General features: G+C 39.1%; 1 protein-coding gene across 1 annotated transcript in view; it reads right to left on the bottom strand.

Annotated features, from left to right (window-relative positions):
* Positions 1–14,709, bottom strand: part of pgbd5 (piggyBac transposable element derived 5) — a 31,017-nt gene that overhangs the window by 6,790 nt on the left and 9,518 nt on the right. The window contains exons 3-4 of the mRNA XM_034682654.1: positions 9,153–9,287; positions 2,216–2,396 (exon numbers count right to left, since the gene is read on the bottom strand). Coding sequence (XP_034538545.1) covers positions 2,216–2,396; positions 9,153–9,287 — 316 coding nt within the window. The remainder of the gene's footprint in view (positions 1–2,215; positions 2,397–9,152; positions 9,288–14,709) is intronic.

Here is a 14,709-nt window from a genome sequence, read left to right as displayed (position 1 = left end):
TTTCCGAATGATATATCACCCAGATACAGAGTTTCATCATAGATTTTTATCCTTTTTTTGCAACAGCTTTTTAAGAATTTGGGGTAGTAGTTGGCTATTAAAGGCTAAACCACTTTGGTCTAAAAGGTTTTTGTTGTCAGATATTAAATGGTGCTTCATTTAGGTGTCCACTCGAGTGTCCACTTTAACTATTGATTTTTGAGCTGTGACAATGCTGAACACTTTTTACTGGATTTACAGTGCAGCAGTCAAATCTAGAGGGACAGTTAGGGGTTGATGATGCTGAATCAACACAAACAAAATAAAAAAGTTTGTTGTATTCAACCCTCAAAATGATTTTTATCTCAAAAGAAGAACACATTTCAAGATGTAATTTCACATTTTTCAAAAAAGTGCTTGACTTTTTTTTATCTCTTGAAGTCTTTAGACATGAATTACAACATTTTGAAACATGATCCAGTAAATGAGCTGTGTCCTTTAAAGCTAGGGTTGGTGTTCACGGGAAACTAGCATGAGTTTGAATGTAGTATTTCCTCAGGACTCTGTCGAACCCCTCCCCCCTTCCGCTCAGAGCTCCTCCAAAAAGTGTGTCTAAATCTGACTACCAACCCCAGCTTTAATGTGCAAATACACCTGAAATTAGGAAAAGTGTCAGAACTCATTATGTCCAACATTTTGTATCCTGTCTGAGTAATTTTCAAGAAAAGTGGATGAGTCGCTCCTTGCCAGGCGCATTTAGATGCAGTTAACTGGTTTACGTTAGAAGAAAAATATGAGTACTTATGTATTTATTCCACCGACACCTGAGTCCTGCATTTCGTTCATTCATGTTCACTTGGTCAGAATAATAATAATAATAATAATAATAATAATAATAACAATAATAATAATAATAATAATAATAATAATAATAATGCATTTTATTTATAGGCGCCTTTCTTGGCACTCAAGGTCACCTTACAACATTAAAAACAAACAGAGTTTAAATAGCAAACAGTAAATAAAATACAATTTAAAAAGTTTTTAGTGAATGGACAGTGGAGTTGTGGTCAGATGGAGTAAGCCAGTTTAAACAGATGGGTTTTGAGTTAGATTTAAAAAGTGGCAGTGAGTCAGTGTTACGGAGGTCAGGTGGGAGAGAGTTCCAGAGCTGAGGAGCAGAGCGGCTGAAGGCTCTGCTCCCCATGGTAACAAGGCGAGCAGGGGGGACAGTAAGGTGGATGGAGGAGGAGGATCTGAGGGTGCGGGTGGGTGTGGCAGTATGGAGGAGGTCAGAGAGATATGGAGGGGCGAGGTTGTGTATGGATTTGAAGGTGAGGAGAAGTATTTTGTAGTTGATCCGGTGTGTGATGGGGAGCCAGTGGAGCTGTTGCAGGATGGGTGTGATGTGGTGGATGGAGGAGGTGCGTGTGATGATACGGGCGGCTGAATTTTGAACCAGTTGAAGTTTATGGAGGGTTTTGTGGGGGAGGCCAAACAGAAGGGAGTTGCAATAGTCCAAACGGGAGGTGACGAGGCTGTGAACAAGAATGGCGGTGGAGTGGGGAGTGAGTGAAGGACTGAGAGTGAGACGGTTAATATTGTGGAGGTGGAAGTAGGCGGACCGGGTGACGTGGTTGATATGGGAGATTAAGGAGAGGGTGCTGTCTAGGATGACACCTGAGGGGAGGGGAAGAGGGGCGAGTTGTCGATGGGAATAGAGAAGTTATGGAGTTTGTTTAATGTAGATTTTGTGCCAATTAGAAGAAGTTCAGTTTTATTGCTGTTTAATTTGAGGAAGTTTGAGGTGAACCAAGATTTTATTTCAATGACAAATAAAGTTTCCTTGAATCCTTGAAATGCATATATGTGTTTTTCACATTCCCACACATTCAAACTTGTTTTTCTTGTAAGAAAAACATATTTTTCTTGGAGCATAATGTAAATCAGCGAAGTCTCATTTGAAGGTGAAATGCAACAGACTGTCATCCTCTCTGTGCTGATAAGCCTGAGGATGCTATCTTCACAACATGATTAAAAATAAATGCACAAATAAAATATGCAAAGGGAAGAGGATGAGACAAGGACAGAATTTACAATCTGTACTCCGGAGCAGAAATGAAAGCGAGAGGACCAAAGGTGAGGGAGAGCGATTGAAGCACAGAGAGGTGTTTCATTCAGGTAACATGGAAAAATTAATAAATACAATGTCTGCTGTTACAACTTGTTTGTGCACCTTGTTTGCTGAATTCAGTGAAGAGGCCGAGGCTGGTGATGGACGGCCCAGTGAAGATGATGGTGTTCCTGCCAGAGATGTTTTGGCAGAGCTGCTTGGCCACCAGGCTGTGGAGCTGAGGTTTGTTCTTCAAGGTGGCGAGACCGTCTGTGCCCTGGCCATCCTTCAGATGGACTGAGATCTGCAGAGTGGGAGGAAACAGACAGGACAATTTGAAAAACGAGATATAGATCCAGAAAACTTTCTTTCAGTTTGCTCTGAAGCACCATTTTTTTATCTGCTTGGTCAAAAAATCAGCGGCTTCTGTAGAAGTCTAGACCTTTTTGAGTGGGCAGTTTCACAGAAATGTGTTGGAACAAAGACTTTGCAGTAGCTACTGAAACGTTACGTCTTTTATAGAGAGGAGGTCATGAAAGTGCTGAAACTAAAATATTCTCTCTTTTTTTATTTTTATTTGAATGAACAAAGAACATGGGATCATCATGGGTGCTACAGTCAAGAACAACATATTCTTTTACACTTACATCATGATATGTCATACTATTCAAAGTGCATACACAATCAATTTTTCCCAGTGTTCAATACATTTCTCCAACTGAAGTCTAAAAACAAAAGTAAGTCTCTCCATACAGTAGATTTCTTTAACGATCCCGCACCAATGGTCCACTGTTGGGGGACCTAGTTGCAATCATTTTCTGGATATTGCTTTCCTGCTACTTGCCAAAAGTATCTTCAATAGGTATTTATCTGTCTGTAGGACTGTTTCTGGTATTCTACCGAGATATAAAGTAAAAAAAAGAAAAATCTATACTTAAAGGAATTCACTCAACTTCCATTTGTGCGAGGCATGGCCTTATTCAGTTTAAAATTGTTCACCGACTCCATATGTCAAAGGTCAAGCTTTCCAGAATCTTCCCTGGTGTTAGCCCTACATGTGACAGATGCAAACAAGCTCCAGCCAGTCTTATTCATACCTTTTGGTCATGTCCAAACCTCAAAACATTCTGGTCTGCAATATTTGATGTATACTCAGAGCTTATAGGTCAAACTATCACACCGTGTCCTTTTCTGGGTCTTTTTGGGGTGCAATCGGGGGAACTCACTCTGACTAAAGTGCAGTTGAGTCGTATAGCCTACTCAGCCCTTCTTGCGAGGCGTCTCATTCTCTTGAATTGGAAGAGTGACCGTCCTCCTACTTTCAGCAGGTGGATTTGTGAGGTGATGTACTTTCTCAAAATCGAAAAGATAAGACACACACTACGGGGATCAACTGGGAAATTTGATACAATATGGTATCCTTTTATTTCCTATGTGGAACGATTGACAGTGCCGCTTAACGGATAAAAAGGGGTATGGCTCTGTAAAAATCACCAACTCTGCAATCTGGTGCACTTTTTAATTTATTTTTATGTAATTTATTTATATATTTCTCCTTTAAATTGTTATTGTCTTTATTTTGCTTTTTGTTTTCTAATATCATTTTGTCTTGGCTGTCCAGTGACTGGAAGCCAGTTGTATTTAATTTTGTCAGGTTTTCTCTTTATTATTTCTGTACTGTCTTTGTTGTATTTGTCTGTCTGTATGGAAAAACTCAATAAATACACCATGACTAAAAAAAAAAAGAAAAATCTAAATCCACCCTTATTATTTTATTTATCTAAGTAGCCACCTCTCTCCAGTAAGGCTGGATTTTCGGGCAGGCCCAAAAAACATGAAAGTGATTAGCCATAGATGCACCACATTGTCTCCAACAGAAGCCTCGGCTCTGTGTGCCTGTTTGCAGAGCTGTTATTTTAGGGGTTCTAAAAAAATCTCACCACATCCTTCCAGACGAATTCTCTCAACGACCTTGAGTTTGCAGTGGTTGCTTGTATCTCACATATTTCCAACTAGATCTCTTCTGATATTCGTATTTCTGACTCCTTCTCCCGTTTTCGTTTAATGTATGTTGTAGAGTGATTTTTAGAGGCTTGTATACTTTCATATGTTCTTGAGACCAACTTTTTATTGTGTTTTTTTTTGGTATACATCATGAAATTTAGAAATCATATTGTATTCCTTCTCCTCTTTGATTTGTAATTTTATATTATAAAAGTCTCTGGCTTGCAAGTACCTATGGAAGTCTTGCTTTTCCAGTCCTAATGTGTCTGAAATGTATTCATAACTCTGTAATATATTGTTTGAGGTGAGGGCAGAAAAATAAGTGATACCTCTCCTAACCCACTATTTAAAGCCCCTGTCCAATCTAGCAGGTTCAAAATCTGGGTCATATGCTACCCAACTCAAGACCCTTAAAATCTTCTTTCTAATGAATGTTTTGTAATATCTTCTGACAATCAGTGTGAAATCTCAGTATTAAGAATCGTGAAAGACGATTGAGATTAATGAGCATTCTAAAGGCTTCAAGATACATTTAAATCTAGCATATTTCCATTTAATGAGGCCATATCTGCTAAATGCAGAGTTAGAAAACCTGCGGAGTCCAAAAGCTGAATTTTCTGTCTAGATGTGTGAACCATGAACATCCCCAGTATGAGTCAATGCGTGGATCTTTGAAGCGTGACATTCCCTCTCTCTCTCTCATTTTACAGTACATTTCCTCTGCTTGAAGCCTGTGTCAAAAGAAAGTCAATGCAATGTCCAAAAATTTAAAGTTCACCCAGAGTTCAAAATTTCAGAGACATGCAAGTGCCAAGTCTGTTCTTTCTGAAGAGCACTAACATTTCAAAGCTTCCTGAAAAGAACCAAATCTTACAAAGAAGCATTCTTGAGAGCACCCATGTAGTTAAAATATTACAATACTATGTCGAGGTACAGTATGCTGATCTGCATCAAGGCCGACTGAGCTGTGCTTTATCGCTCAACTCACTGCTACATGGCGCCCTTCAGGATGAAAGTCTCAATAGAAATGACAAGCGCTCAGCTTCCTTGGAAAGCTATTATCACATATGTACAAAGTGAAATGTACACACACAAACTGTGTGCTTCTAGCAGCACTCACTGCTGCAGTTGCTCACAAGCTGAGCAGCATTAGCTTGATTAGCCGGCGTCTACGTCAAGCCTTCAGCTATTACACTAAGTGGTCAGTCTATGCCTCTGTGTGTGTGTTTTTGGTTGTGTGTATGTGTGTTTGTGGAGCACTGGCTAATGGAATCTCATTGATTCGCTCCATTAACTCGTTTTATTTCTTAGATTTTTTTCTCTCTCTCCCCTGACACAATTAATTTAGAGAGAGAGAGAGAGAGAGAGAGAGAGAGAGAGGGGATCTGATTGCAGACGCACACGCAGTGTGCAGGGGACTGGTAAATACTGAGCGACTGCCAAACAGCCACGGTCACTGTGAATGATAATGATTATATATGTTAAATGGATGGGATCATTGTATACCTCTTTAAGAACCAGTCCGTGATGCTTCTTGTGCATAATCTGTTTCCAGATGGTGATTACGGATTACAGGAGAAGTGATGTAAAGCTTGATTCATCAGTTAATGTGATTGAAATTAAGCAAGGATGAAAGAAGGAAGAAACGTTCACATTTAAATTCTGATCATGGCTTGTCTCTTCTCTAATGCCATCCTGGACTGCTTCCAGGCTAAAGATGGAAACTCTTCGTCTGCAGCACAGTCTTCTGTCTGACATTTATATATTTATTTGCAGTGAAAGGGCCTATTTATACAACGTTGTGCCACTGTAGGGCTGTTCTTCCTCGCCAGTTTCCCTAAAGACTGGCAAAGTTTGTCATTGTGAGGGTCGATCTCAAAGCTGAAGGCCAGCATACTTTAATGATGGTTATTCATCTATTATTAATATAATCTGTTTGTGATAGCATGACCGCATATAATGCTATTATTTATAAGATTTCCATAACCTTGGCATCATTTTCGACCAATCACTCAATTTTCAACAACACATTGACAATATTTCAAAAACTGCTTTCTTCAACCTCAAAAACATCGCCCGTCTCCGCCCCTCCCTTTCCTTCACTGCCGCTGAAACTCTCATCCACGCCTTCATCACCTCAAGACTCGACTATTGCAATAGCATCCTCTACGGTTCACCCAACACCCTCCTCAACAAATTACAATACATTGAAAACTCAGCTGCATGCCTCCTCACTCACTCCCGCTCCAGAGACCACATCACTCCAGTCCTCCAGAACCTCAATTGGCTTCCCATCACCTCCCGAATACAGTAAAAATTCCTCCCCATCACCTACAAAGCCCTCCATAACCTAGCTCCCTACTACCTCACCGACCTTCTGCAGCCATACAATCCCTCCCACAACCTCTGTTCCACCAATTCCAACCTCCTCACCCTTCTCACCAAACCCAAGCACCGAACCTCGGGGGACTGGGCCTTCTCTGTCGCTGCCTCCACCCTCTCGAACTCTCTCCCCCAGCAACTCAGACTCTCTCCCTCACTCACCAAATTCAAATCCGAACTCAAAACCCACCTATTTACAAAGGCTGTTAACCTATAATTGATTGATTTTGTTTGTTTTGTTTGTATTTGTATAATTTATTTTCTTGTAAAGTGTCTTCGATAAACTTTTAAAGCACTTGTATAAATAAAACGTTTATTAATGTTTGTTATTATTATTATTATTATTATTATTATTATTATTATTTCATTTTGAATGACAGTGATCAGAGATGTTGGTTTAGCCATTTTGAGTGCTATTCCTGGAGTTTCCAAGACATAAGTCAAAATGTGTTCAGCACAGCCACTTTGGAGCCTGTCAGTCAGTCAGCAACATAAAGTGTGGATAATAAAACACTTTTCTGACTCTAATCTGTTCGTATGGTGCATCTTCGTACATCTGCTTAAATGCACTTCTTATATTTGGCTTTGTTCCTGAACCTCTAGCTTCTGGTTTAAGCACGAAGGCCCTATTCACTTCAATATAAAACCACTGTGATGGAGCCACACAAAGGTAATATCATCCCAGCCACACTGGCTCCCTGTCCATTGTAGAATTAATTTTAAGATTGTAATGTTTGTTTTTAAATCCCTAAATGGTCTGGCACCTCAGTACATCTCTGACCTCATACACATCTACGCCCCCTCCAGAGCACTGAGGTCTGCCGATCAGATGTGTCTCGTCGTGCCAAAAAGCCGAAAAATGGCGAGGGGTGACCGAGGTTTTTCAGTGGTAGCTCCTAAACTGCGGAATGAGCTACCCACCCAGGTTAAAATGGCCCCACCCTGGATACTTTTAAATCACGTCTTAAAACTCATTTTTACTCCCTGGCTTTTAATGCAGCATGAGAGTTTGTGTTGGTCTCTGTTTGTCTTTTAATTTACTGTATTTTAAATTGTACTATTATTTATTTCTACTGTTTATATTTGTTGAGCAGAAGTTTGGTAACCTTGCTGTTTTTAAAATGTACTGTATAAATAAAATGGATTGGATTAGATAGGACTTACCTCATTAGTTTTCCAACATTAGTTTCAACACCTGTTTTAATTTGCAGTCAGTCACACAATTAAAGCAGTTTGATTTAGTATTATTTTACTTTTCTTGCAAGTAACCTTATTTTTTTTATTAAGCGGGCACATTTTTACACTGTTCGATTGTATATCATATATATACATATATATATTTCTGTTGTTTTAATCATTGTTCCTTTGTCTTTGAGTTACCTGGTTGTTGGGGATGGCACTTCTTGGTCTGAACAAACATCATGGTGGTTCACACCTTATATTTTGTATCATTCATTTGAGTTATATTAAGTTGGAATCTATCATAGACCTAGTTCTTATAATTTTAGGTTGGGAATTTGGTGTAATTGATTTGGGTGCCAAAAAGCTCACCTTTCTTTAAAAATGACTCCTGTTTCTTGTGTCTTACTGCTTTGTGCCTATCCACCACACTTTGTAGGCCTTAGTTATACAATATAATAACAAAGCAGCTATTTACATGCAACTCTTGAAAAAAGTATGATTGTTGCTGTTGCCTTTTCAAGCTTTTATCAAGCTTTTGATGAGAAAATGAGTAGTGGTGGTGCTTCTTTCTTCACGATGGCACTGCAAACAATGTCTGTGTGTGGGTGGCTGAAGGGATGGAGGTCCAGAACAATATCAGTAAACCAGAATACAGGAATAGAAAATCACTTTAACAACCCGCGTTCTGGTTTACACTTCTGTGCTTTCACTTTCAGTTCCCTGTCTCACAGATACTGGGCAGTAGTAAGAAGACTACCTAAATCACCTGTCACAGATTTAACAACACAAAATAAAAATCCCAGCCGCTTGTAGTCGTGCTTTCTAATGCTTATCCTCTTTCCTCTGCAGTGGTCAGAGTTGGACAGGTCTGCCTGTCCCTGCTCCTGCAGTGCCAGGCCCCAGTTAAATGGCAGGGTTATATAATCAAACGACGCAGGAGTGGCAGGTTGCATCGAGGCCAAGGTTGTTAGCAAGCAGAACAGGTTCGCCTGCCTGATGTGAGAGCTCAGGTCTGAGTCAAAGTCTGGGATGCTAGATGGCATTTCCCATATCGAGGTGTATTTGATCCCTCTTTGAAAGCAACCTTGCTTTCTCTTTGTGTTAAACCAACCAATATTAGGATTATTTCTTATAAAATGTTCTTTTTTCTTTGTAGAGCCTGCAAGTATTTGCTGAATACAAAATGAGGGGAAATCGAAAACCTGAAGGAGATTCAGAAAGTAGGGAAGATCAAAGTCTGATGTTTTATTAAAAGCTTTTTTGACTTTAGGCAGATTACAGACTTATTTTTACACTTCTGATATCAAATGTTAGACTTCTACTAAAAGGTTTGAAGAGAAAAAACTGCACCATCATCAGTCATTCTTTTTACTCAAAGATCCAACAATGACTCCAGATACCGGCAGCTGCTGAGTGATTAATTCAATCTGCCACGCTCCCTTCATTAATGATAATAATAATAATACACAAACTGAATGATGTGTTCTGCTACCTGACAGATGAATCCAGTGGACGTGCACTGTCGAACCCACAGGCTGAACTTCCTCTTCTTTCTCTTCCTCAGCTCCCTCTCCGTGCAGGTGGTGATGAACACAGGATCCTCGTCTATTAGGGGCTCATGAAGAACCTGGAAACACACACACAGGCCACGTTACATGTGAGCTTGTTTCTTTTAGATAACAATACCACACGTACGAGCTGTGTTACTGCAGAAACAGTTGGCTCTAACAAAGGAGAAAACACTTTATTTTCCTGTGAGAGACAGGAGTGAGGCTCTAAATGATGTAACATAACAGCTCAGTGTTAGAGAGAGAAGACAGCCAAACAAAGATCCACACAAGTCTTTGATGTGTTTGAAGGTGATACCACAGAGAAGAAAAATGTTCTCCACAGAAGTACAAACTCAAATGTGCAGCTTTCTCTGAAAAAAGAAAGAGGAGAAAAAATGACTCACTTGTCAGTTTTACATCTTTCTATTGTTTCAGTTGCTTTACTTGAGTTTTATTGTTATCCCCTTTAGAATTTACTTCTATTCGTCCGTCGTGCCACATATTTCCCCTGACCACAAAATTGAACAAATAGTACTTTCATGTTTTGTGCTTTTGTGACTACATCGTATCTTTAGACCAAAACTTATTTAAAAAAAAAACAGACATAAAAGAACACAAAAATACACACTGCAAGACTGCAACTTTGCCTTATTTAAAATCACAAAGACAAGTGAATGTTTCCTCCTTTAGATGCTTTTTTGATGCTGTAAATTCAGAAGGTGAGGGGAAAATATTTAAAATGTTGACATGTTACAATTTCATCTAGCATAGGCTTTAGTCCAAAGCAACGCACAACATAGGCAAGGATCTAGTCCAGGGGTGTCCAAAGTACGGCCCGGGGGCCAATCGTGGCCCAAGGTCCATTTATTTATGGCCCCAAGCTTCCATCTTAAATTGTGTTATTCATAGCACAGAAATTAATCACCCTCTGAATCATCTGTACATTTGCAGTTTCTTTCAAGCGCACACACAAAACTAAAGTCGATCCAGAAACGTCTCAAAAAGCTTCATATGGACTACCTGTCTAAAGCCTAAGCTCTGGGAATTCTGCAAGATGGCAATAAAGAAGAAACACAAGAACTCTTAAAGCTGACAAGTTTTCAAATTACTGTTTTTATCATGATGTGAAAATGTTCTTGATGAACACTTAAAGTTCAGAAGACACAAAAGAGGACACAAGACAAGATCAAAATTAGGAAATTGTGCAGAAAAGGCCAAATTTGGTGCATAAAAATTGTTCAGAACGCAGGAAAATAATTATTTAGTTCTTAAAATGTTGTCTGCTGATCAGAAAAGTCTTAAAAACAACATGAAAAAGAAGTGTGATGAAATCCAGATCATGATCCTGACATAGAAAAATAATGAGACAATATTTTTCCCACATTGCCCGACCATTTTCCTCCAGAAGAAGATACAGTTTACATGGCTTGAAGAGACCTGAGGACTACCTAGTTACTGTTTTATTGAGAAAGTGTTTAATATAATTGTTATCAAATAGAGATTTCATATACAACCTTTATGATTCCTAAGTCTCAGTAGGAGCCACTGGCCCTGAGGGATTCTGACAACATCAAATGTGGCCCTCTTAGAAAAAAGTTTGGACACCACTGATCTAGACCATGGGTTCCTAAAATTTTCAGCCTGTGACCCCCAAAATAGAGGTGCCAAAGTTTTGTGACCCCCCCACTGTCCCTCAAAGTGATTTAATGTTCATTTAGCTGGTCTGCAGAAATTAGCCTACCTTTATGAGCATGTGGCTGTGTTTCCTGTGTCGTTATGAATTAACCTACTGCTACTGATGCTTTTGATAATTAACTGTTCACTAACACTAAACTTAGGAATCATCTGACAAAAAGAAAGGCAGAAAACTCATTACATTTTCTATTTTCAAGGTTTTATTTCGAGGTTAGTTACTACTTTTGTCAATATTTTTTACTATAATGGGTAAAATGTATTTTTTTTTAGATAATAAAAAAACCAAAAACATTCTGGAAGACATCTCACGATCCCCCATTTGTGTTTTGCGACCCCCCCAAGGGGTCCCGACCCCACCCCTGATCTAGACAGCAGGGTTAATGTAAATCAGATCAGGCTGTTCATTTAGTGGTGGCTGCAATAGAAAGGGTTACGATTCTCCATGTAAGCACCATGGCCATATCTTAAGACCATGTTTGAGGTTTTTGAAATGAAGAATGATTCGTATCTTCATCAATTTTTTGTTCTATTTACACAAAATTAATGACGGCCTACAAAAATGTGATGTCCAACCTGAGAAAGCTTGTCAAGGTCTGAAGCTAAATGTTTGTTTTATTCCAGATTAACATTTTAAACTTGTAGTAATGTAGCTGTTTTTATTCTATGGTTGGTTATTCCTAATATTGATCCTATTATGTTGGAACTACAAATCTTGAAATCTGTAGCATGTGAGTTCAAAAAATGTAAATAATGCATTCCAAAAAAACACCTAATGGAGCAGAATGGACACCCATGTTTTCCTGACTGCACTCATGCATTGTTAAAATACAAAGTTTGAGTTGTTTTTTTAAAGTAGTTTGAAAATTAAAGGTTTTTTTAAAGCAAGTACTCCAGTTCTTTAATTTAAGTAATAATTTGACCGAGCAACTTTCACTTGGAGTAAAATTCATTCAACTTTGACTCCAGTATTGAAGTCGTGTACTTTGTCCACCACTGGACAGCACAGACATCTATATTAACATCACTTTGACAAATATGACGTAAAAAGAGTCTGAGTAAATCTCAGGCTCAACCATGTCAGCTTCCTCTTGTTTATTTTTTCCCCAACGTCTGCTCTCTTTTCTCTAAATAGATGATGGGTCAGATCAGAATCTGAGGATTAGTGTCCATGTGGGGATTAAAGAGTGTATTACAACAGGCTGACATTCACAAATTCACAAACACAAACAAACAGAAGACACACAAATGAAACCAATATATTTTCAAACCTCTTTCTTCCATGATCAAACCAGTGCAGCACACCTCAAACCTGGCCAAGTGTCTCCCAGAGATGCTTTCAACCACACAACAAATATTTGCATTTGAAATTTGCTTTCCTCTCCTCCTCAGCCTCCTCAGCCTCCTCCACCTCCTGCACGGCTCCATCATGATTTGCCTAAAGCTGAATTGAGCAGCTCTCTCCGACTCCAGGGCAACAGGTCATATCCAAGTCAAATATGGAGTTAGCTATTAAACAAGTGGAAAATTAATGAAGCTATTTAGCCTTTACATTGATGACATCACCCAAACCATAATGGCCTTTTAAGAGCTATTTCATCCTGTAGATGCCTCATTAGCACAGCGGTGTATTCTCTTATCCTCACAGCTGAGGACAGGGTGGTTACATTTGCACATGGGTGCTTCGAGTAAATCATTTGCATGGCTTCACTGATCCTGCACCGGACAAAGAGAGGAGGAAAATCCATCATTGCACTCACATGCTGTCTTGCAGTGGTTGTTCTAAGAGGACTGATAAATGCTCTCAAACCCTTTACACTTGCAAATCAATACAAAGCTGTGTCGACAGATTACTGTCAGCGACTGCAAAACTGCCAGACAGACACAGACAACGTGAAGCATGGCTGTCAGAAGGTGCTGACGTTACATGCTAACATTCAGTAGTGTTAATGGTCACATGTTAGCGCTTGTACTCATGGATTAACATTCACACACTCAGGTAGGATAATGTGAGGTAGCAGATAAATCCAGGTCAGACAGGCAAATGTTGAAAAATATCCTGTTTTTGAAAACATAGTAGTGTATAGTCAAAATATCTCTTCACTTAATATAAGCCACATTCACTGAACAAGTCCAGATGCAACATCTAATTTCTAGGAATTATAAGCAAAAAAAAATTAAGAATTGCTTGCAATTAATACATATAGCTTACAGCACAGCAAAGTACTTAAGAAGTTTGTTGAAATTAGACCTCTTATTTCATGGAACTTCACATATGGGCAGAACCAGACTATTTTTAACTGTAGTGGCAAAACAGGGGCACTGTTTTTTGGGGTGGCATAAAGTTTGTATTCACATATTAGCCTAGATAGAAAGGTTAAATAAATGCTTTTAATTTATATCTACTAAGATAATGTTATATCATTATTCGATGACTAACATCTGAGTAACCAAAATATGTTGTCCTGTTTAGAATGTTTGAACTTTAAAAGGTTACACAGAAGAATAACATTCAAATCTACTTAAAGTCTTTAAATCTTTCAGAATGTTTCTCCAAAGTCACAAAATTAAGTACTAGCATAAATGTGCTGCACTAAAACACAAGGAAAGCCACTAGCTCCTTGATGCAACACAACCCCCATAGACTGTATAAAACATGGACGTAGGATCTGTGACGTCACCCATCTGTTTCTGAACTCTGTTTTGAGGCCAATCGCCGGCGGCAGCCATATTGCTGCTGTTGAGCCAGTGTGACGTAAAGAGGCGGAGTTTAAGCCTCCTAGCCAACAGCTACAGTGTTCCCGCGGTCAGCTGTGCCTCTCATTGGAAGACTCGTAATCTCAATATCTTCAAAATTGCAGCTTTAGAAAAAAAAATTCACCACCCTCATAGTGAGAGCCGATCGAGAAAGGAGCTATCCAGACTACACTCGTCTTTTGTACCTCGATGAACTGCAGTTTTTAGCACTTCGGCATTGGACTCATATTCTTAGACCGGAGGTTGCCGCTTGCACAACCCCCATAGTTGATTTTGATATAATTTCCAGTTTTGACCCAACAAAAAGTCAATCATAGTTTAAGATTTAGGGGTGGCCAATCAGAACCCCTGGATCCGCCCCTGACTTCATATGTAAACTGTTTGAACTAAATTACAGGTGTAATGAGACATTTTGACCAGAAATAAGACAAGCACACTTGGTGAGAATTTAGTTTTTATAGTGCAAGATCTTGTGTCCATTATAATAGTTGAAGGGTAGGATATACATCTCATTATAATACAGCAAAGTGTCATTTTTTGATGCCAATAAGCCTCATCTTTCTTTTGCCCCAGCCTTGAACTGTGAGTTATCACATTTCTTCTATAACATCATCCTACACACTGTTGAGTTTTGGACTATATAGGCACCAAATAAGCCAACTTGTAAGATGAGATCTGTAATGGCAGTTTTTCTCTCATTTCTGTCATCTTACCAACTTCTGAATTGCGTGTTTAATTGAGAATATAAACGACAGATTTTGTAATCACTATTGCAGCCAAAATGAATGCATCAACCTCCTTCCATCCTTCTGCATCATATTGAATGGAGGGATTTCTTTTCCATCATCAGTGAAGCAACAGTTTCAGTCTGTGCCATTCGCACTATCTGGGCCCTCTCTCTTCCCCCGGCACTGAAAACTCACAGATAAGACAAACTGTCCTAGATACACACATACTGTCACTGCTAATAACACACACACACACACACACAAACACACACACACACACACACACACACACACACACACACACACACACACACACACACAC

Source organism: Notolabrus celidotus, chromosome 4 (genome assembly GCF_009762535.1).
Source record: "Notolabrus celidotus isolate fNotCel1 chromosome 4, fNotCel1.pri, whole genome shotgun sequence".
In the NCBI taxonomy this organism is placed as follows: domain Eukaryota; kingdom Metazoa; phylum Chordata; class Actinopteri; order Labriformes; family Labridae; genus Notolabrus; species Notolabrus celidotus.
Note: the sequence above shows the minus strand (reverse complement) of the source record. Positions and strands in the feature narration are given on the sequence as shown.